The 21,513-nt window shown below is 37.3% G+C and overlaps 1 protein-coding gene and 1 pseudogene across 1 annotated transcript; one reads left to right on the top strand and one right to left on the bottom strand.

Moving 5' to 3' along the window:
- The first annotated feature begins 1,168 nt into the window (after nt 1-1,168).
- Nucleotides 1,169-4,075, top strand: LOC134632957 (serine protease 27-like). The gene is made up of 7 exons (XM_063481837.1): nt 1,169-1,223; nt 1,384-1,404; nt 1,614-1,791; nt 2,009-2,277; nt 2,366-2,511; nt 2,589-2,832; nt 4,059-4,075. Exons 1-7 carry the CDS (start codon nt 1,169-1,171, stop codon nt 4,073-4,075), a joined length of 930 nt encoding a protein of 309 aa, XP_063337907.1.
- A 3,374-nt stretch (nt 4,076-7,449) lies between these two features.
- LOC134632956 (receptor-type tyrosine-protein phosphatase H-like) lies at nt 7,450-20,914 on the bottom strand (annotated as a pseudogene).
- Nucleotides 20,915-21,513: the final 599 nt, after the last annotated feature.

Genomic DNA, 21,513 nt, shown 5'->3' with positions numbered 1-21,513 from the left:
TAGAACTGAGACCAACCATCTGGCCACTGCCATAAGATATGCTGGAGTGCTGCACTGAGATTGTTTACAGGATTTCTGAAGCTTACTCAGAATGATCACCAGATTTTTGGTCACTTCACTTTCAGAGGCCTATCAGATCGTTAGTTGGCCAACCAGGCCAGCTCTAGGAAGAGTCGTGTTTGTTCTGTCTCAGAGCTCTGCAGAAATTGCTTTAGTCTCGTGATTTGAAATTTCTTCTGCAGCTGCATGTGCCTTGGTTATCTTACAAAATAATTTAACATGACTTTATCTGGATAAATCTTTAATTTCAGGTAGTTTAGAATATCAAAGCTGAAATTACATTGAATTTTTAAAAAGTCTGAATACTTTATAAACATTTATAAAAAATTATGTTTCTGTTTTAAAACCATGAAGTATGCAATGGTTAATGATGAGGGAGAAAATTAACATAAACAAATTTTGTTTTAGGGTGTAAAGAGAATGAGTCACATTCAGAAACAATAAGACCACTGTGCACTTTTTAAAAGATTGCAGGGTTTTTTTATATGTTATGTGTATTATATTTTCAGAAACAATGTTTCTGAATCTGATGTAAATAATTGTCACATCATGACAACATGATACTGGATAGTCATTAAGACATTTGACAAAACCAGTAAATATTTTGTCATTGAAATATCATTTTATGTCTGTATAATAAACCATGGTGCTGAAACACACAGCTGACACATCATTGACAACTGACACTTGTACAGAATTCCACCACAATCTTAACAGATGATGGTTTCTAAGTCTTTAAATATCTTACATATTCACTCTTGGTTGGAGTCCACAGGGAGGTTTTTCATTGACTCCGAGATGAATATGACTGTAACAATAATGAACTGTGAAAAGGGCAGAAGTCTTTGATGAAATCTACTGCCAATATTCATGTTTATTAAAAATATAATACACATAACATATAAAAAAAACCCTGCAATCTTTTAAAAAGTGCACAGTGGTCTTTAAGTCTTTGTCCCAGAAATTAAAGGAAGCAGGAAATGCTTCAGCCGTGGGGTGTGCACATGGGAGGGGCAAATATAGGTGACACACTTATATATTTGCCACTCACCTATGGTTGGGAGAAAAGTATAAAAAGAGGGACACACAAGAACTGTACAGTTGCACAATGGCATTGAGACAGTGGATTCATTTATTGGCTTTGTTGAGCCTCCTGTCTGCAGGTAAGTCAGGCTTATGCCAACATGTGCATACAACATAAATGTTTTAATTTAAAATATAGATGCAAATGTATATTTTCACTTAAAACCTTTTAAAAATAGGATCTGACTGAAAATTGTCTCCTCTCATGAACAACACTGATCCTGTTGTGTTTCTTTCCAGAATCAAATGCTCAGCCTGATGGTAGGTAAAACAACAATTTCTCTGACTTAAAAAAAAAGAAAAGAAAAAAAATCATTAATTAAAATTATTAAAAAAAATATTACTTATGCATTTTAAAATAAAATAAAAAATCACTGGGGATCCAGATAAAAACACGGAAAAATGTTTTCCATGTTTTTACAATGATTTATGTTGCTTCTGAAGTTTGATCCTGCTGATCTTTGTTTCAGTATGTGGCACTGCTCCACTCAACGGCAGGATAGTGGGAGGTGAAGATGCTCCACCTGGACACTGGCCATGGCAGGTCAGCGTGCAGCTATTTGGTGAACATTTTTGTGGCGGTTCCCTCATCAACAAAGAGTGGGTGATGTCTGCTGCTCACTGCTTCTCTGGATGTGTAACACAAACGTCTGTTTAATCTTTATGCCTACACTGATCCAGCTATAACAGGACTTTGAAGATTGGGAAATTATGATATTCCTGAAACATTTCATCAACATAAATGTCAAAATACTGACTCAGGCTTTCTTACTTTTCCAGCTCAAATGCAGCATAAAGAAAGATGTTTACAGTACATATTTTTTGACAAAACTTCTATATTTTCTTCTAATTTCTATAACTTTAGTTCAACTCCGTCTGGGTTGAAGGTTTCTCTTGGTCTTCAGAGTCTGCAGGGTGAAAATCCAAATAAGGTGTCCAGAAATGTTGTCAAAATCATTTTGTACCCAAACTATGACAGTATGACCAACAACAACGACATCACTCTGCTCAGACTCTCCTCACCAGTCAGATTCACTGACTACATCAGACCTGTGTGCCTGGCAGCGAGTGGCAGTGTGTTCAACAATGGCACTGATAGCTGGGTGACTGGCTGGGGTGCAGTCAAGGAGGGAGGTGAGCCTGGTGTTGGTGTTTCAGTGTTCATGTGGTCTGTAGTTCATTGGTTTATGTGTAAAGAGCTCCTCATCTTTCTTCCCATCAGTGGCCTTACCCTTCCCTCAAACGCTGCAAGAAGTGGAGGTGCCAGTTGTGGGAAACAGACAGTGTAACTGCCTGAATGGAGTGGGCACAGTCACAGACAACATGATCTGTGCTGGTGTTCTGGCAGGAGGCAAAGACTCATGCCAGGTAGGCTTCCTCATCTCATTTGGTTACATAATCAGGTGTTTCAAAGATTCTCAGATGTGTCCTCTTCATCTCTACAGGGAGACTCAGGAGGTCCAATGGTGAGTAAACAGGGCTCTGTTTGGGTCCAGTCTGGAATTGTAAGTTTTGGATCTGGTTGTGCTCGGCCCAATCTGCCAGGAGTCTACTCCAGAGTGTCCCGTTACCAGTCCTGGATCAAGTCCCACATTCGCTCTAATAGGCCAGGATTTGTGCGGTTCATCTCCAGCGGGCTGGACTCTGATAGCAACTACACCTGTCCTGGTCCTCTAACAAGACCCTCAAGTGAGTCTGAATATGAATGGGGAAAAAAATTAATAAAAATAAATTTGATATATATATGTATATATATATATATATATATATATATACATATGTGTGTGTGTGTGTGTGTGTGTGTGTGTGTATAAAGCTTTCAGAATGGGTGTGTTTGGATCTCACTGATTATAAATCCTTTAATACATCCACAGGGAGATAAGAGCAGAGTCTTCATGGTTCCAAGTTGCTGTCGTAACAATCAGTGGACGTAAACTGAGCCATGCAGATGTTAACATCTTTACCAAAACCTGAAGATTTGGGTCATTCTTACAGGAGATTGTTGGTGAAACATCATCTCCTGCAGCACTTTTGACAAGATTTCACCAGATTACTCAGTTTCCTTATTGCTGCCTTTTGCTGTCCTCATTATCTCCATGTTCCTGTTGTTATGATTTGTTGTTGTTGGAGGTTGATGTAGTTCATTATTATAAATGACCAACAGATGCTAACAATCTTCATTACCACCCATTTATATTTATTTAATGTACTAATGATGCTCAGATCAAAATGAAGAAACTAATTCATATAAGCATTTCAAAAGAAGTTTACATTTCTAAGTATAAAACCTGATTATTTTGTAATATTTTGGTATGTTTCTGTGAACTAATTATACATAAATATGTCTGTTTTGTGCATTCTGATGCTGCTGTCTAATTTAAAATGGTATGATTATGTAAATTTAAGAACTAAATTTAAATGCAATTCTAATTACATATAGAATATAATAAACATTCATTAAGCAGAAAAATGATTTTGTTTTTGACATCATTCAAAAGTAAATATTATATATATTATATTATTTGTGAACAAAGCAATTTACATCATGAGTGACAGTTTTAACAAATCACGGGTGTTTTTTTCACAAGCTAAATCATTTTGAGCATATATATTTAATTTCACACAAAGGTATATTAAAACATACAATGTTTGTAAAAATATAAACAGAAAATTTTCAATTTAGATGTGCAGTCATGAGCATATTCTTGATAAGCTATTTTAAATTTCATTCTATAATACATCACAGGACATAATCTCTTCATCACTCCATCTTCTCAGGTAGTTACATTAAACCTTCAGTCTATTTCATTTAAGGATCCAAATTATAAGAATAATACATCAGAAATCAATTACTCATGACTTCTATTGTGACTCCTTAAAGAAAAATGTGTCTGCTTTTTATATTTTGCCTTCAGGTACCTGTGTGATCTAAGCAGCTAATTAACAATTGCATTTTTCTGCTCAGACACTAAAAAACTATCCACATCCCTAAATGCACCGAGTTTCTGCCATGTGATTGGCTGATTAGATATTTGCATTAACAAGCAGCTGAAGTGGTGTACCTGTGAAGTGCGTGGTCAGTGTATGTCACAGTCCGGCTACAGACTAATTTTTTTCTCAGTTGCAATGTTTATACTAAACTGCATTTGCAATCTCATACGATACACTACAGATACTCCTGCAGTGCAGTCATGTTTTAGATTCAATGTGGTAATTGTGCTTTTAATGCTTTTAATCACGCCTCTACATCAGCCCATATACAACATTCACAAATTAGTTTGTGGTAAACTGTACACTGCAATGAATTTAAATTGAACAGGAGTGTTAAATCTTCATAAGTTTAGAAATGAAGATGGTATTGTTTTGTATGTGTGCTGTGATATTCATTGCATTCTCTTGCATTTCATGTAAAGGTGGGAAAGGCTACCATTTAAGTAAGTGTAACGCAATCTGTACTTACCAACGCTTGAATGCTTGGAAATCAGGACTGTTGACCTTGGGCAGTTCACTAGGTGTCAGTATCATCAATTTCACCCCGATGTCTAGGCCCAGAATCACAGCTTCTCTAGAAATAGGTTACAAGAATTCAAATGTGTCCCGAATATCTGTATCCCGTCAGAAGCTAGTTTCGTAAAGGAGATTCGTAGTAGCTGCTCCACCACAGGAACAGTAAGGCTTCCAGCACACAATGGACACCACACTCACTTAACATAAACACATTTATTAAACACAATTTTAAATAATAAGCCCTTTTTTGTAGTGTCTTTCCACTCAGTGTCCCAAGGAAAAAATGAAATAAATGCAAATATGTATCCTTCAAGGTCCTTTGGCCAAAAGAAAACCACCTGAGCTCAGGGAAAAGTAAAGTGCATCGTTGGGCCCTTTAAATCGTTCCTACTGCTCTGTTGGAACGGTGTAGCATCCAATAATAGTATCCAGCAAGCAGAAGCATCCACCCGCAGCAACGACCATCTACCGGCCAGGACGATTCAGCGGAGTCATCAGATGAGGACTTCCACAAAGCAGTTCATCCAGTAGGACCCAGGGTATCAAAAGGGCAAACAAACCAGCCTACACACAAGTGTGCAAAAGAATTAACCAAATGTTCATAAGTCTCAGTACCATTGACTCAGTGTCCATGTCACTAATGGCTTATTTAACAGTCTTACCATCATAATAATACAGGTTTGCCAAAATAAAAATATAACAACATAAATGCTGTTAACAATGCTTATTAATGCTGTTCTCTTAGGCATAACACAATAACTCTGTAACTGACCTCATGTCGGCCGCCATTTTAGGACATTAGTCAGGCTCGCTTAACAGTTAGCTTGCTAACAGTCAGCTAATAACACACATTATACAATATTTAGCCTCCTTCTTAACAAACATGACAATGGTAGATTCGATATCTCGCTGCGGCATGATAAGGCACACAACATCTAATGCGAACATGAGCTGCCAGCTAACTCACCAGAGGGGTTCATGTAATGGCGAATGGCTGTCGGATTCAGCTCAGCTTCACGTTCGTAACAACTACAATACTCCTTTTCCTAACAACATATTAAAACATTAGCTCCAAGTATAAAGGTTTTTAAAACTATTTACAGCAACTCAAATGTCTACTGTACCCGAATTTCCAGCTCGCAGAGGGCACGAGAGCAGCATGCGCCTCATCGGACGAACGGAGGAAAAACTCTGTGGCTAAACTAGGGAGTGGCTATGCGCAAGGCACAGTGGTGCGTTCAGTGACTACCAAATAATCAGAAATCCCATACTCAAAAAATGACCTGGGTTACATAAGCACATCTTGACTCCTTTATCAGAGCCCTCAAACGACAACAAGATCTACTTCAACTAGGCCCACACAAAGATCCTCGATTTCATGCAGACGACACTGGATTCCATGAAGAGGTGTTTCAAGTGTCTGACATAACTTTGTTTTGCACAAGAAGGCTCACTTAAGCAGTCTAACATTATCAAAGCATGCAGTGTGCTGCACAACATTGCTAAAATGTTCCGTCCCTCCCCTGCCTGACCCTGTTAAAACTGAGCCACTATATCCGGGCAAGCAGCAGTCAGGGCCATTAGATATCAACCAGGAGGCTCTCAAAGCCAGAAAGGGAAGTTACTGATAGTAAATTCTGTACTGTGTCCAGCAGTCAGGACCCCTCAGGTGGCAACATCACAGAAGAAGATGCATAAATGGTTGTGTTTCTAGTGTAGGAAAGAGAATCAGTGACACACTGAAACCAAAACTTAGTTTTTATATTTCTGTGAATGTGAAATATTATATTTCTTGTAGAAATTATTCTTTTGTTTTGTACTCATCAATGTATGTGTTTGTCATAAACTGGCTGCGCAGCAGGCAGGAAAGAACCCAAAAGCAGACTAACAGGAAAGACTTAAACTCACAAACACAGCTTTATTGCTGGTGTGCAGGTGATACAAAATAAAACTAAAACTAAACCGGAATTCTGGAACCTAAACATACAGAGAAACACACAGGCAAATAGACAGCCATGAGTGAAGGAGAACGCAAATGGACTGAGGGAAACAGAGGCTTAAATACACAGTACAACGATGAGGAAACAGAAAATACATGCGGAACAGAGCTGAGACAAATTAGACATGACGACACCAGGGAACCAAAACTAAACACACTGAACATGGAACACAAGACCTTCACAATAAAACAGGAAATGAATGAATGCAAGACTGACACATGAATTTGACAGAGGAGTGGAGGAAAGGCAGACGAAAGGGAGCAAGGGAACACGAGGGAGAGAGAGGAGACATAATGGGCTCGGGAAAACATAGAATGGAACAGAAGGAGGGAGACAAGACGCTACGGCTCATACAAACACATAAACACAGACACAGAGAGAGAGACACAGAAGGCAAAGACACAAGGGGAAACCTAATAACCCAAGAACAAAACAGGGAGTATAAAGAAATTCAAAACAGAATAACTAAGACTATAAATGAACCTGAACATAAACCATAATACAAAATATCACTAGAATAGAAGAAACTCAACATGCTGGGTAAAAAGGACCCAGAACAATGACATTTTTAACATTCCCAAGTCATCAGAGTGCTAATTTCTCACACAAAAACAACAACAACAATTATAATATCACACATTTAGAAGAGATGCAAACTAAATAAGATCTGAAGTGTGCAATGCATAAACGGAAACAGTTAAGATGTAATAGTTTGTATTATTAAGTTTAAAACCAAAATATTGCTCATAGACAAATAGTTTTTCATTAAGTGCATAAAAGATTAAGTGCAGGGTTAATACTAGGCATTTACATTGTGCCGACGGAACTCTTGGAGAGCAGTGGCATTGACGTATAAGCTGTCTGGCGTCTCGTACGAGTTCTCGTATAAATCCTCATAAATGTTCTCTTCATTCGTGTCTTTTGGTTGCAGACTGTCCATGATGCACTGGTGCAGAAAAATGTACTGGGACTGAAAAGGAAATACCAGAAGTTGTTGGTTATTTGAAATGCAGAACTTCTGTCTGTAAAGATCATAATAGTTTCTTTCAACATTGCTGCACAGTTTCAAAATAAAGCATTCGATTTTTTTTAATAAACAAAAAAGTCCAATAAAGCTTTGTTTTATGAAAACAAATTTTCAGCTCTCTTACTTAAAAAGATGTAGACATAGACATAGAGAGAAATACTGGCTCTAATGTCACAAACAGGACTATAATAACATTTCAATCAAGTGTTTTGCTGTAACAAGTTCAATTAACAAACTGGATTAAAAAATATTTTAAGGAGGCATCTGCTGGTTAATGTATAAAAAATTTGAAAAACAAAAATTGAACAATAGAAAAACTCTTTCAAAATCATATTTTAAGATGAAAGGACCCCAATTTAAAAAACAAAAACAAAAAAACAACTGCATATCTTATGATGACTAAAATGCTGTCTGTGTATTGTTTCACCAGCTGTGACTATAAAGAAATACATGGTTAGCTAATTAAGGAAGTGGTGGCTCAATCAGAAGCAGTTTAATAGAGTTACCTCCGTCTGCACCATGTACGGTCGGTTCAGTCTCATCTTGTGTACGAAGGCATCGATGCCGACTGCTTGTTCTTTCTCCAGCTGCTGAAGCAGCACATCCAGGGAAATGATAGTGCCAGTTCTCCCGACTCCAGCGCTAAGAGAGACACAAGCGTCATAATAAGATAGCAAAAGGTTTTTAAGGTCACATAGAAAGCTCTCATCACTGTGTCTGTGCCAAAGTTATTGTAGTTAACAAAAACTAAACTAGAACATACAACTAGATGTGAAAACAATGTGGAAAACAATACTGTACACAACAAAACAAGCTTCAATAAAATTATAGAGGAAATGTCTTTAATTGTAGTCTTTGTCCCTTTGGTCAAATTTCTCATCACCGCCTGCTCAGTGAGGCTTCAGTGCATGTGTTTGCAATTTGTAATGTAATATCTGCTCAAGGCTTTTAAAAATATACCCCTGACAAATACCCTCAATGTTATAATCATAAAAAACCCACAGAAACTAATGAAAGCTTAAAAAAACGAACATTTCCAAAGAGTAAAAACCAAAGTGAAACTAGTAAATGCAAAATGAAACTAAAGTGAGCTGAAAACAAGACATCACGACAGAAAGAAAAACGGATTAGAAAACACAAAACCCGAACGACACTGTTCTGTCACAACAGACACACACTTTTAATCACAGACAGGAGTGTTTGGGAATGTGGGAAGATACCAACCCTTCACCTGCTCCTAATACGCTGCCTCGAAACATCACATTATATTTACAGTATCAGTCTGACACTGTATCGCGCTGTGTTTCTGTCACATATAGTGACAGAGACACAGCGCGACACAGAGTTTATAATTTTGTAGTTAATTGTATGCCTCCTCTGCAGATCCCAGAAGAGGTCTGACTATAACAGCATGTTGTATTCTACAAAGTCACCTGAGCACAATTGTATCATTGGTGGTATTTATATTTATGAGAATGATCCCAATTTGTCTCCGTGAGTTTTCACAATCTTACAGGTTTGAAGGCCACAGAAAGAAAGAAGCAAATATTAGGATGAACTAGTTGCTCCTAACTGAAGATCTTTAAGCTCAGCACTGATATAAAAAATGACCTTTAATAAATTATGATTTAATATTAGTAAACTCTTTATGCTGACCAAATTTATGGTCTACAGCTTTTATGTCACTTCTTCTTAATCTAATGTGAATGAGACTAACGAAAGGCTGCCTGGCAAAAAAAAAAAAAAAAAAATCACCTAGATTTGACCAAGCAAATAGTCAACAGCTTTCCATTCATAATTACTGCAGTAATCAGTAATAATGTTTAATAATTTTGGCAACCAACAGCTTATTTAACCCTAACCCTGAAGTAGCTTCTCATTTCTTAAGCAGTTATTTAGGAAGACGTATCCTGTAGTAATGAAAAATATGTTAGTCCATTTCAGAAAGGTCAAATTACTGGCCTCCATCAAGCAAAGTAATATAATTGCTGAAACTACTAAAATGGGTTAAGACATTTCCAAAACATTAAAAAAATTATAAAATATAAAAATAAATATTAAAATCTGGAGAGAAAGTAATGAGCCATCATCTTTTGAGACTAAATATGGTTGCAAAATATTCTTGAATGATTGTGATTTGAGCTCAGTTAAATGTTTGGTGAAATCAAATCATAAAAAACAAAACAAAATACAAAACTATTTTGACTTGCTATCACCACTCAGTTAGGGTGACCATATTTTGATTTCCAAAAAAGAGGACACTTGGCTCAGTCATGAAGAACTTGCTTAAAGAAACATAAAATCGGCCCCAGCATTTTGACTAGAGACCAGCCCACCAGGTATTATAGGAAAAGCCATAAAGCCTTTGATATGAAAACGAACGCTGTTGTGACAGTGATGTACACTGTCTTGCTGGTATATGTATGATTTCTATACATTTTACATCAGATAAAAACTTTGGTTGTAAGATTCAGATAATTATTTATTAAAAGCTACACATTTTAAATGAGAATAAGAAAGAAAAGTACTTTGTGCCCCCCTTTCCCTTTTAATGCCCTACCTGGCCCCCCTGGCAAAGCTTTGCTAGACTCGCCCCTGCACAGTTACCAGCTGTCAGCTACTTAGGAAAGGATCCTGGTGTTATTTGTCTCTCAGAAACAGTTTATAACTTCCCTTCAACTCATTCATGTCACCTAAAAGGTAAACCTGTTTCTCCATCACCTGTTCAGCTCTGATGATTCAGTAAGGACATCTCCTGGTTTCATCTGCATGTTTCCCTCTCACCACATATCCAAACCGACATCATGACCAGCAGCTTTTACAGCTGTGGCTCCAGGAAACATCAGCTGATACTAGAAATTAATATTAAATAAATTCTAACAACAGCTGATCAAGCTTAAACGTGCTGCTGTTGTTTAACGCGACATCCACTGGTTTCCTCTTTCTGGCGCAAAGTGGGCGATAAACAAACGAGAGAGAAAAGCCGATCAGCTGATCATTGATCAGTTTCATGATTGAAGGAGCAACAGGAGAGGGAGGGGAGAGAATGAGAGAAGAAGAGGCAGCTGCTCAATGTAAAGACGGAGAATAACTCCAGCTTTGTGTTTTTCCATTCTAGCTGAAGTCCGGGACAAACTGTCTTCCTTTTCGGCTCAATACGAAACGCGTAATATTTTCTCTGAATGCGGGATGATTCCGTTTTTTACGGGACAGTTGGCAACTCTAATAATTAACCTTATGAAAAAAGTTCATCAGTAACATAGCACCCACCCAGCTGTATAGAAACTCTGTCATGCTAGCTAGTACGCAGTAGGAGTTATTGTAACTGACTGTAAAAAGTCAGCACAACGAAAATAAACTCCACCTAAACTTGGTTTATATTTGACCCAGATAGACTGCAGGTCATAACTTCTTACCTGAAGTTCAGTTCACCTGACACTCGGATCAGCCTCGGGTCTCTCCTCCTCCTGATTCCCCTTTCCAATAATCCACCTGCTGGCCTCTGTGGAAGCTTTGCCATAGTTACCACCAAACAACTGAGTTGTTTGGTGGTGAGCAAATGCCCAGTATGCCTGATGGCCAGTCCAGCTATGGTTGGTACAAGGGAAATTTTTTTGCAGTTAGTCTGAAAGATGGACTTGCGCTTTGGGATCTTTTAAACATCATTAGGCGCGTTGCTGCACGCTGTCTGTCCTGTCTGTGAGCGCAGAACAAGCGCTCACAAAGCAGCAGTTTGGGGATGACGTCACACACATGGGTCCTCTGTCAGAATATAGGAAAACCCGGACAGAACGTGAAAAGAGGACATGTCCGGGTAAAAGAGGACGGTTGGTCACCCTAACTCAGTTCAAAAAACAGCATCCGTGTGTGTTTGTGTGTACGTGTGTGCGTGGGTATGTGTGTGTCTCTGGTGTCATTAGTGATAATGATAATTCAATAGGATAGGCACCATCAATGTTGAAAACTATAAACATGTTTTAGAGCAACACTTTCAGATAAATCTCCCAGAGGTCCTGCAAGTGGCCATTTGGAGGACCTCTGGGATCTTAGGACCATTCACTTTTATAGTTTAGCTACTCAGTTCTCAGATGTTTGTAGGCTCTTAAAAGAAGAGGGATGCCACATTGCACTGTCCCAAATTTATTGACTTGTGTTGCTGCCATCAAATTTAAAATGAGCTGATATGTTTTTTGTTGGAATTTGGGTTGTAAGTGATGTGATTTTACCTAAGTTTGTTGAAGGTATCATCTAAAGTAAAGGCGGTCCATGGAGTATTAGAGTGTGTGACTTTAGCTGGGTGGATATTGTATAAAGCAACCCTGCACCCATGTAAAAGGAAACAATTATTTCATACCTGGAGTGAACCACAGTTGGTGCTTTGCCCCCTTCTCTCTCTATGTGCTGTCTCACCAGTCCTCTGAACTGGATCAGGACCTCTGTGCACGCTGGGACTCCATGATCAGGCCAGGCAGTAAAGTGGAAATGTTTAACTGTCCGTTCTTCTGAGGTTTTTCTCTGTGAGGAACATTCATATACAGTTACTTTAGGTCTATGTCTTGATATACAGCATAATATTTTAATTATCAATCAACCATTATTCTTTTAAAAGCAACATTAACAGCTAAAGCCAATAATGTTTTCTATGAATATATTTTCTAGCCTTAGTTAGTACCATCTACACACACACTCAGAAGATATAAGTAAGTTTTTATACATCTTTCAGGTTGAATTCTCTCAGCATCCAGTTGGTCTCCTGTTGCTCAGATCTCATGGTGACCAACAGCTCTCCATAAAGGCATGGCTTTCTGTCTGCAGGCCAGTATTGTTCACACCTGGTCTAGAAAAATGAACAAAAAGCAACAAAATACATGTACAAAATGTATATTAATCATAGATCTTGATCTGTTCTTTGTGAAGTAACCAGTATGTTTCCTCCTGACAACCACTTTCTTGAAAGACTAGCAATAAAACATTTTAAGATTTTCTGAAGACTTACCCGCCCTCCTTCAATGCAGTTGGTTACCATTACGATCCTCTTAACTCTTTGTTCCCAAATCATTCTCCAGAAATCATTAACAGTAGAGGGCAGAGGGCCCTGAGTGGCAATGTACTCTCTGTTACTGCTGTAGCCCTGAAAAGCAGTGGACAAAGTTAATATGTAGACTAATGTAGCTTGTATATCTTCTGCTTGTTATAGACATGAAAAAAGAAAGCTCATGAAATCACACAAAGGTGCTTGTCTATATGCTCTCTGTATGGTGTAGTTATAAAGAGATCTTTACTGAACTTTATCTTAATGTAACACTTACCGGCATGTAATTGGCATTGATATAGTCTGAAATTCCATCAGGATCTGATGTAGTGAGCTTCACACGACACCAGTCATCTAATACGAGAAAATAGGTGATTTAACTCCAGTGCACCTCCAGTAGACCTGACATAGACTGCTAGAATGAGCTCACAACAGCACGGTTCAACAGTGAGAGGAGAGACTCACATGGCAAGACGTTATTGAAACGATTCTTCGCTTTGTTTTCAGGTAGAATAGCAGTCTTTCGTGTCTGGTCTGTTCCAACAGGAGCGAGGCACTGCATGAACGTAGCAGATAACAAAGCATGAAACTGAGATATTGGCTGTCATAAAACAAATAAAATGGTAAGATATAAAACAGTAAAGTCACGAAAACAGGAACACACAGAAGAAGAAGAGGAAAAAAAATCTTGATCTTTTTATGCACCTCATATTCCTCGCTGAAGCCTCTGTTCTCATCCAAACTCAGCTGATGGAAGTGGTCAGGAAACTTTGTAGAAGGGATAGATCTAAAAATAAATAAATAAATAAAACATAACAAAAGCAGAATTAATCTTACCTTTGTTTTGACCTAATGAAATAATAAAAAATTATATGACAGTACTTGACATTAATGATTCCCTCTCAAACGTATTCATTAATTTTGCCTTAATTAATGTTTTTTTTCATTGTGGGTAATTGTCATTGTAAAGAAACACTTACTTGCTCTGTGTGTTTGGTACTTTGGATCCACCAATGAATGAAGACTTCTTTCTGCTGCAGGATCGAATTTAAGACATTAAATTTGATAAATGTCTTGATTTAACTGACTTTATTCTTGTCAGTGAAGTGAGACCCACCTAATAATATCTGGTCTTTTGAGGAAAATAAAGACAACCAGAGCGACCAGGAGACCAAAAAGAAGCACGCCAAATACGGACCCTGCAATAACTCCTAAAGGGAGCAAAAGCATAGTTAGCAATGAAGTTGAAAAGTTTAGAGGTTTATTTTTTACACTTGAGTGAAATCAAACAATTTGTAATCAAGTCAAAGTTGAAAATACTGTATATTGTTATGAAGCAGTAACATGGTAATATAGTTACTTTTACTCACCCCTTGGATCAGTCTGACAGTAAAACACATGCGGTTCAGAACTCCTCCTCACCCCAGACAGTGAAGTTACAGACACCTTATATTTTTTGGCAGGTTGGAATCCATTGATTATGATCTCAGTTTTAGGACTAGCTACTGTGTGAGTCTTTCCAGTCACATTCACCTCCGCATTGGTCCACTCGCCCTCTGGGTCTGTCCATTTAATAAGAACAGAGTATCCAGCTGCCCAGTACTCACAGTGAGCATTTAGATTAGGAGGAACTGAGTAAAACAAGAAAAAGGTTTAACAGTCACAACTAAAGCAGAAAATATATGATTTACAGTAAATATAATTGAACATTTTATACTATAAAACAGAGTCTATGAAAAGTGCCTGTAGAATAAATAGAAATATTGTTTGCTTTACTTTTAATTCAAAGCAGTACCCTACAGTTTAAAAAATGTATTATAATTTTTGGAATAAAAATAAAGACCTCAACATTGACACATTAGATATGAAAAGAATTACTCATTTTCTGCTTTAAACTTTCTAATTTCTTGAGCTAATTTATCAGATCGAATTGGTCAGTTAATAATAAAATGATAGTTAAAGCTCATAGATTAATACTGAATCATATTATATAACTGTATTAACCGGTATTGCAAATAAAATTAATTTTCTGCAATAAACATTTTTAAGAATAAAAAATTGAATGCAATAGCAAAAACTAAAAATTAAAAACTAAATTAAATCAATTCAAGATCATCTTTTTGTAACCAACATGACTGAATACTTAAGGATCCTAAAAACGAATTTACAGATTAAAAACAAACTAGTCTTTCAAATGGTTTCTGTTGTAAATGCAGACATTTGTTGTTCTTAAGTCTGATTTGTACTCACGAATTGTTAATTTGTGTTCACACTGCAGGAAAACTCTGGAAGACTTTTCATAGACAAGAGATATCTGATAGGTGGCACCAGGGTAAAGTCCAGTAAACGACACATTTTCACTTCCATCACTGTCATGAACATTAGATCCATACTGGGCGGTTGCGTTCAAGAACAAGCCTTCAATCTTTGCTTTGATTGATGAGTTGGTAACTTTCCAGTCTGCACTGGCACAGTCGATGGCTGAAATGGATGAGAAAATAGTTACAAGCAAGAAACTGATTCTTTTTTTTTTTTTTTTCACACAACTCATTGAAAAGAGACAAGAAAAAGTTATAATGTTTTTTTTTTTTACCTGTTACAGTGAAATTCTCATAAGCAGTGCTGATGAGTCCAGCGAACACTGTGGTTAAGTTGAAATCATACTCTGTTCCAGGCTGAAGAGATGTCACTACTTTTCTGATTGTATCTGAGGAGCTTTCTGACACATTATCTGACACACCACCATTGATTTGAAGCTCGTATTTCCAGGCTTCATTCATGTTCTCCCACTCTAGAGTTATGCTGTTAGTAAATCGTTCAGTCACATTGACCCAAGGCACCACTGGTGGAACTGAAAAAACAAAAACAAAACTCAGAAGTGGAATTTGTTCAGCTTTTTCTTTTGGAGTGAAATAGCTACATGTTACTGTGTAACATACAGGAGTATAGTGCTAGTTCAGTTATCACAAGCTTTTAAGTCTGAGTAGGTGTGTGAGCTAAATGGCTCAGCATCAATGTATGTTTCCAATCAGGTGATCAGATCAGTCAAAATTAATTAACTGAATAATAACAATTTATACTAATAATAAAATAATTATATAGTTATCATATAAAATATAATAATTAAGCTGCTAAGAGCACATCATTCATATTTGCTGCTCTATCACAGCCACAAGCCTATCATCAGGTTTAGATGCACACTTCCTTCTGCACTGAGATATAGTTGGTGGGTAGTGTCAGGGCTTCACTGTGTGGAGGTGAGGAAGAGCAGACCCAAACGCAGGACTCACGGGTTAGTGTGGAAAGAAGACGGTGTTTACTGTACAGAATGGATGAACAGAACATGAGACAGACGACTGGCTGACTGATTGAAAGACTGACTGAACTGGAACACACATGCGGGACAGACAACGTTAATGACAAGACGCTGGGCCGAGAGAAACTGAGGGTTTAAATACAGGCTGGATGATGAGTGATTAGAGACCGGTGAGTGAACAGCTGAACTTAATCTGAGTAAAGACACGTGGAGGTAAGTGGAACACAATACACAGGCAATGAGAATGAGTGGGAAATAAAATGAACATGACAAAACCGAAAACACTGGGTCAACGACCCAGGAACACTGACAGGTATAGCCTGGATGGATAAATAGCACTGCAGGCCTGAAGGAAAACATGGACATTTCACTTGGACTTATATTGGCCATTTAAATATATTGTATCACAAGGAAAACAAACAGTTAAAAAAAACCACTTGATCACATACCTGTCGGTACACTAAAGTTGTATCCAGAGCTGTTGACGTTCTCAAACACAGTAAAAAGGGTAAAATTGTAGTTTGTCCCAGCAGTCAGAGAAGAGACCACACATCTAACTGATGCACCTGATGTCGTGCAGCCGTCCATGTCATTCTTGCCAATAACAATATTACCGCTGTTATATTCTAGGATGTATGTTAGTATGTCGTTAACCTTCTCCCACATCAGAGTTATACTGTTCTCATCTTGTGTCACAGTCACAGTCTGGACATTTTTGGGAGCTGAAATAAGACAAAGAATAATTTCAGAAGAATACAAAACAGACAATTAAAAAAAAAATTACTTAAAAATACTTAGTGATTACATACCTGTCGGTGCTCTAAACTTGTATCCAGAGCTGTTGACGTTCTCAAACACAGTAAAAAGGGTAAAATTGTAGTTTGTTCCAGCAGTCAGAGAAGAGACCACACATCTAACTGATGCACCTGATGTCGTGCATCTGCCCATGTCATTCTTGCCAATAACAATATTACCGCTGTCATATTCTAGGATGTATGTTAGTATGTCGTTAATCTTCTCCCACATCAGAGTTATACTGTTCTCATTTTGTGTCACAGTCACATTGTGGACATTTTTGGGAGCTGAAAGAAGACAAAGAATGATTTCAGAAGATTACAAAACAGACAATTAGAAAAAATAATTACTTAAAAATACTTAGTGATTACATACCTGTCGGTGCACTAAAGTTGTATCCAGAGCTGCTGATGTTCTCAAACACAGTAAAAAGGGTAAAATTGTAGTTTATCCCAGCAGTCAAAGAAGAGACCACACATCTAACTGATGCACCTGATGTCGTGCATCCACCCATGTCATTCTTGCCAATAACAATACTACCGCTGTCATATTCTAGGATGTATGTTAGTATGTCGTTAACCTTCTCCCACATCAGAGTTATACTGTTCTCATTTTGTGTCGCAGTCACAGTCTGGACATTTTTGGGAGCTGAAAGAAGACAAAGAATGATTTCAGAAGAATACAAAATTTGAGACATATTTAAAAGAAATACAGTGGGCCAGAAGCATAAATAGATGTTACTTTTTGTAAATTCCATTCAAGACAGTCATAGTGACAAAGCAACACACATATGTTAATAAATAAACAAAACTCTGGTCTTATTTAGTCTGATTCAAATGCAGTTGATGTGCATTATAAGAAGCTAAAGATGAAATAAAAAGAATTTTACAAAATCTGATTCGCAAATTGCATCCTTAAGTAACCTTTTGGTTTCCTAAGCTTTTAGTAAGTATAAAAATTTAATTTCAAGTTTTAATGTCTCCTGTCTAATGTTGTAAATGTATATCAGACAAAAAACACCTCACCAAGTCCCTCTCAAGGACTATGACTGTTTTAGATGTTTTAAATCTGTTAACCTCCACCAGGTTAGCAGTAAGCAGTCTAGGATTATAGCTAGGGGTGGTATTTGACATATTCTGCGTTACAATGTTATTGTAATAGTATAAATGCATGTTCCAAAAAATTTTTAACTGTAAAAACCATTGCAAATGTTTATTTTCAAATCATATAACATCCATCCATCCATTCTCTTCCACTTATCCTTTTCAGGGTTGCGGGGGGCTGTAGCCTATTGCAGCTGTCAAAACACATAGCATCCCAACATAAATAAATATTTCTAGAAAGACAGAATCTTCATTCAGTTCATTCATTAAATTATCACAGTCAAAAATATTAAACATTACCCATCAGTGGTTAAAAAACCTAAATACAGGAGTTTGTGGGAGGATTTCCATGAGTAAAACGTCCAGTAACACACATCTCTTCAGTGATCACTCACCTGTCACAGCAGTAAATGAGTATCCAGAGCTGCTGACTCCCTCAAACACAGTGATAAGAGTGAAGTTGTACTTTGTCATAGCAGTCAGAGGAGACACCTCATATTTAATGGGTCCCTCTTGAGAAACACTGATATTTTTTTCCATGTCAGTGCCATTAAGGTACTGTAGGATGTATTCTTAGATGTTTTTAACCTTTTACCACTCTAGTGTTATACTCATCTCATTTTGATGCACCACATTCACATTATTAACACTTTGTGGTGGTAAAGATAACAGAGGAATGTGGATTTGACAAAAAAAAACCCCCTCTCCATCAGCTAAAGTTTCAAGTACTAATGAGCCGGTCCATCCTGGCTTATTTATCTATAATAGAGAAAATATATCTTACCAGTGACTGCAGTGCAGTTTACTCCACTGCTTGTGACATCTCCAAACTGTAACAATGTTCCCAACAAAATCTTGTATTTTGTGTATGTTTTAATTAGACTGAACGTTTTGTTCAGTGCTCACCAACCTGTCACAGCACTGAATGTGTATCCACTGCTGTTGAGTCCCTCAGACGTGGTTAAGAGAGTGAATGTGTAGTTTGTCCCAGCAGTTAGAGAAGTGACCACATGTACTATGGGTCCTTCTTCAGCTTTATTAATAGCTTCTGTTATATTACCATATTGCAGGATGTATGTTGAGATGTTGTTAACCTTGTTCCAGGTCAGAGAAATGCTACTCTCATTTTGTGTGGTCACATTCAGTCTGTCAACATTATCTGGAGCTGGAAAAGAAAAGAGGACACACAGTGGTTTTAGTTTAAAAAAAAAATAACAAGAACTGAAGCACTGATTATGCTGCTTTCAGTGCTTTGTACCACTGTGCCTTTTGTAACATCATCAGGAGCTGCGATGAGTTGAGAGTGGCGTTCACATTTTAGCACAATAAAAACCCTGAATGACATTCACTTCAGTTTCACTGATCACCAACAAAAGTCAAAGGATAGTCTTTCATTCTTACGGCCTTTTGTTGTTGTAGATGTAGTTGTTTGTTCTGTTGAAGTCAGTGGAGTGGGACTTATTTGAACCTGGTTCAAATAAGGAACCTGGTTCCTTATTTGAACCAGAAATTTGTTTTCTGCTGTGACAAAACAAATTTCCCACGTGTGGGACTAATAAAGGTCATCTTATCTTATCTTATCTTATCTTACAATGTTGTTTTCTACTTTAGGATCCAGTGGAGTGGTTTTTGGTGTTGTACCTGTCAGCAGGTTGGTTGTTAGTCTTGTGCTTGTTTCTGTTTTGGCTGTACTTCGCTGTCCTGCTGTTACTGTCATTGTCACTGTCGCTGTGATTGTTGTAGTGGAGTCAGTTGTACCCTAAAAGCAGAAAAAGAGTGAACATGACGAAAACTACCAAATCTAAATCAAATTCTAAAAAAATCACTTTCACAATGTAAAGAAAATTGCCATTGAATACCCAGTTAACATGATGCTTAGCAGTCTCACAGAGCGATGTTTGCTGCTTTTAATTTCACATCTGTATTATATCATGAACATGTATGTGAACAGAAGCATGACTGGCTGCTTAAAGGAGTAATACTTAGAGATATTCTCTGAGCATTCTGCTTTATATGAACAAAAACTTTCACTAAAAATAAAAAATGATGTGCAGGAAACAAATAAGTCAGTGACAAATTATTTTAGCATTTTATGTGTCAGCTCCTGCCAACTATAGCAACATCTATAACATATGAATCACAGAGCTGGCAAAAAACTTTAATTAATGAAATGTTAACTTTTGCTAAAAACACAAATCATATTTATCATTATATTGTATATTATAGCTACAGTTACTTAATCACTGTTCTATAAAATATCTAACACAATTCTCCTCAGACACACTGTTTAAAATTCCATATCTGATCTGATTAAATCATTAAATCTGTACCATGTAAGTGTTTAAGATATTGTTGTATTTATTATTAACGTTATTTTCCTCCTTCATGCTCTTTTTGTTCTCAGAGGAAACGGTAACAAATTGGTGTTGCAAAGAGGGAATAAATTCATGTTTCAAAATCTGGAAAAGTCCAGAATTTTCATGCCGTTTAACAAGATTTTGTTGTTCCTGTATTTCTGTATAAACCAGTGCTTCACAAAACATAACTATAGTGTTTAAAATACATAATGAAGCATGTCATGCATTTAGACTTCACTGTGGTTTTGACTGCACTGTTTCCTTTTGTCGAGGGTAACCTACACTGAGCTTCACTATCTGATCACCATCAAAGTGGAAGGTAAAAAAAAAACTTACCCAAAGTAGACTCAGGAAGACACAGAGCAACAAGTGGTCTGAGATAAGAGATAAAAGCTTCATCATCTTTCAGGACTCCTAACTGGCACACATTCTTTGAACTTGTTCAATTCCTTTGTTTCCCCAAGATAACCTTGTAGCTGCTATTTTCAGCACCTCTGCTGGTATGTTGACAAAAACCACACTTAAGCTTCTCAAAGAATTTCTCTGACCCTGCACTATGATAACTTTAATTCAAAGTTGTTGACTTTTTATTCTTAGCTACATCCTCCTCTTGTACCCTCTGGTCCCTTTTCATATTGGCAAGTGACTAAGTAAATGGCCTTGTACAGCTACGGAGACCTTTGTAACACCTGTTACTTACCTGTTACTTCCTTATTAACGGTCATGCTGTGCTGCTTGTCAAAGGTACGTCAATCAAGAGCATTTGCCTCTCTTACATGTTTATTGGAGGTAATTGCTGCATATCAGCTGCTATTTATCTGTTCATGCTTGTGACCGCTTGTGTGCCTTTATTATGGGCAAATAAAAGATGAAAAGTTTTTATTTATGATCACAGGTAAAGTTGTGAACTGCTACTTTGAATAAAAGATTTTTGTGTTGTGTTTTATTTTAAGAATTTCCAGTTTTTTAAGGTTTTAAGTAAAGTCACTGTTGAAGTTCCACCGCTGATTGCTTTCACAGCAGAGTGGATCTCCTTTTTGTGTCTTAGCACTGTCTCAGAAAGTTGTGATATTTATAGCTTCCTTGTGGTTGATCTCAATAAGGAACTGCGAACAGAAACTTACCCTCATACTGTTAACTGCGCACAAAGTCACAACACTCTTTACGGTGTCATATTTTGAGTAGCGCTCAATAAAAGTGCTGATATGTCAAAGAAAACTGTTGTCCACTGTG

Source organism: Pelmatolapia mariae, linkage group LG8 (assembly GCF_036321145.2).
Source record: "Pelmatolapia mariae isolate MD_Pm_ZW linkage group LG8, Pm_UMD_F_2, whole genome shotgun sequence".
Taxonomy (NCBI): Eukaryota; Metazoa; Chordata; class Actinopteri; order Cichliformes; family Cichlidae; genus Pelmatolapia; species Pelmatolapia mariae.
This window is presented reverse-complemented; position numbering and strand designations above follow the sequence as displayed.

Coding starts and splice junctions, on each gene's coding strand:
- LOC134632957 (XM_063481837.1), top strand. CDS start 1,169: ATGGCATTGAGACAGTGGATTCATTTATTGGCTTTGTTGAGCCTCCTG. Junction 1,224..1,383: donor GTTGAGCCTCCTGTCTGCAG/GTAAGTCAGGCT, acceptor GTTTCTTTCCAG/AATCAAATGCTCAGCCTGAT. Junction 1,405..1,613: donor ATCAAATGCTCAGCCTGATG/GTAGGTAAAACA, acceptor TCTTTGTTTCAG/TATGTGGCACTGCTCCACTC.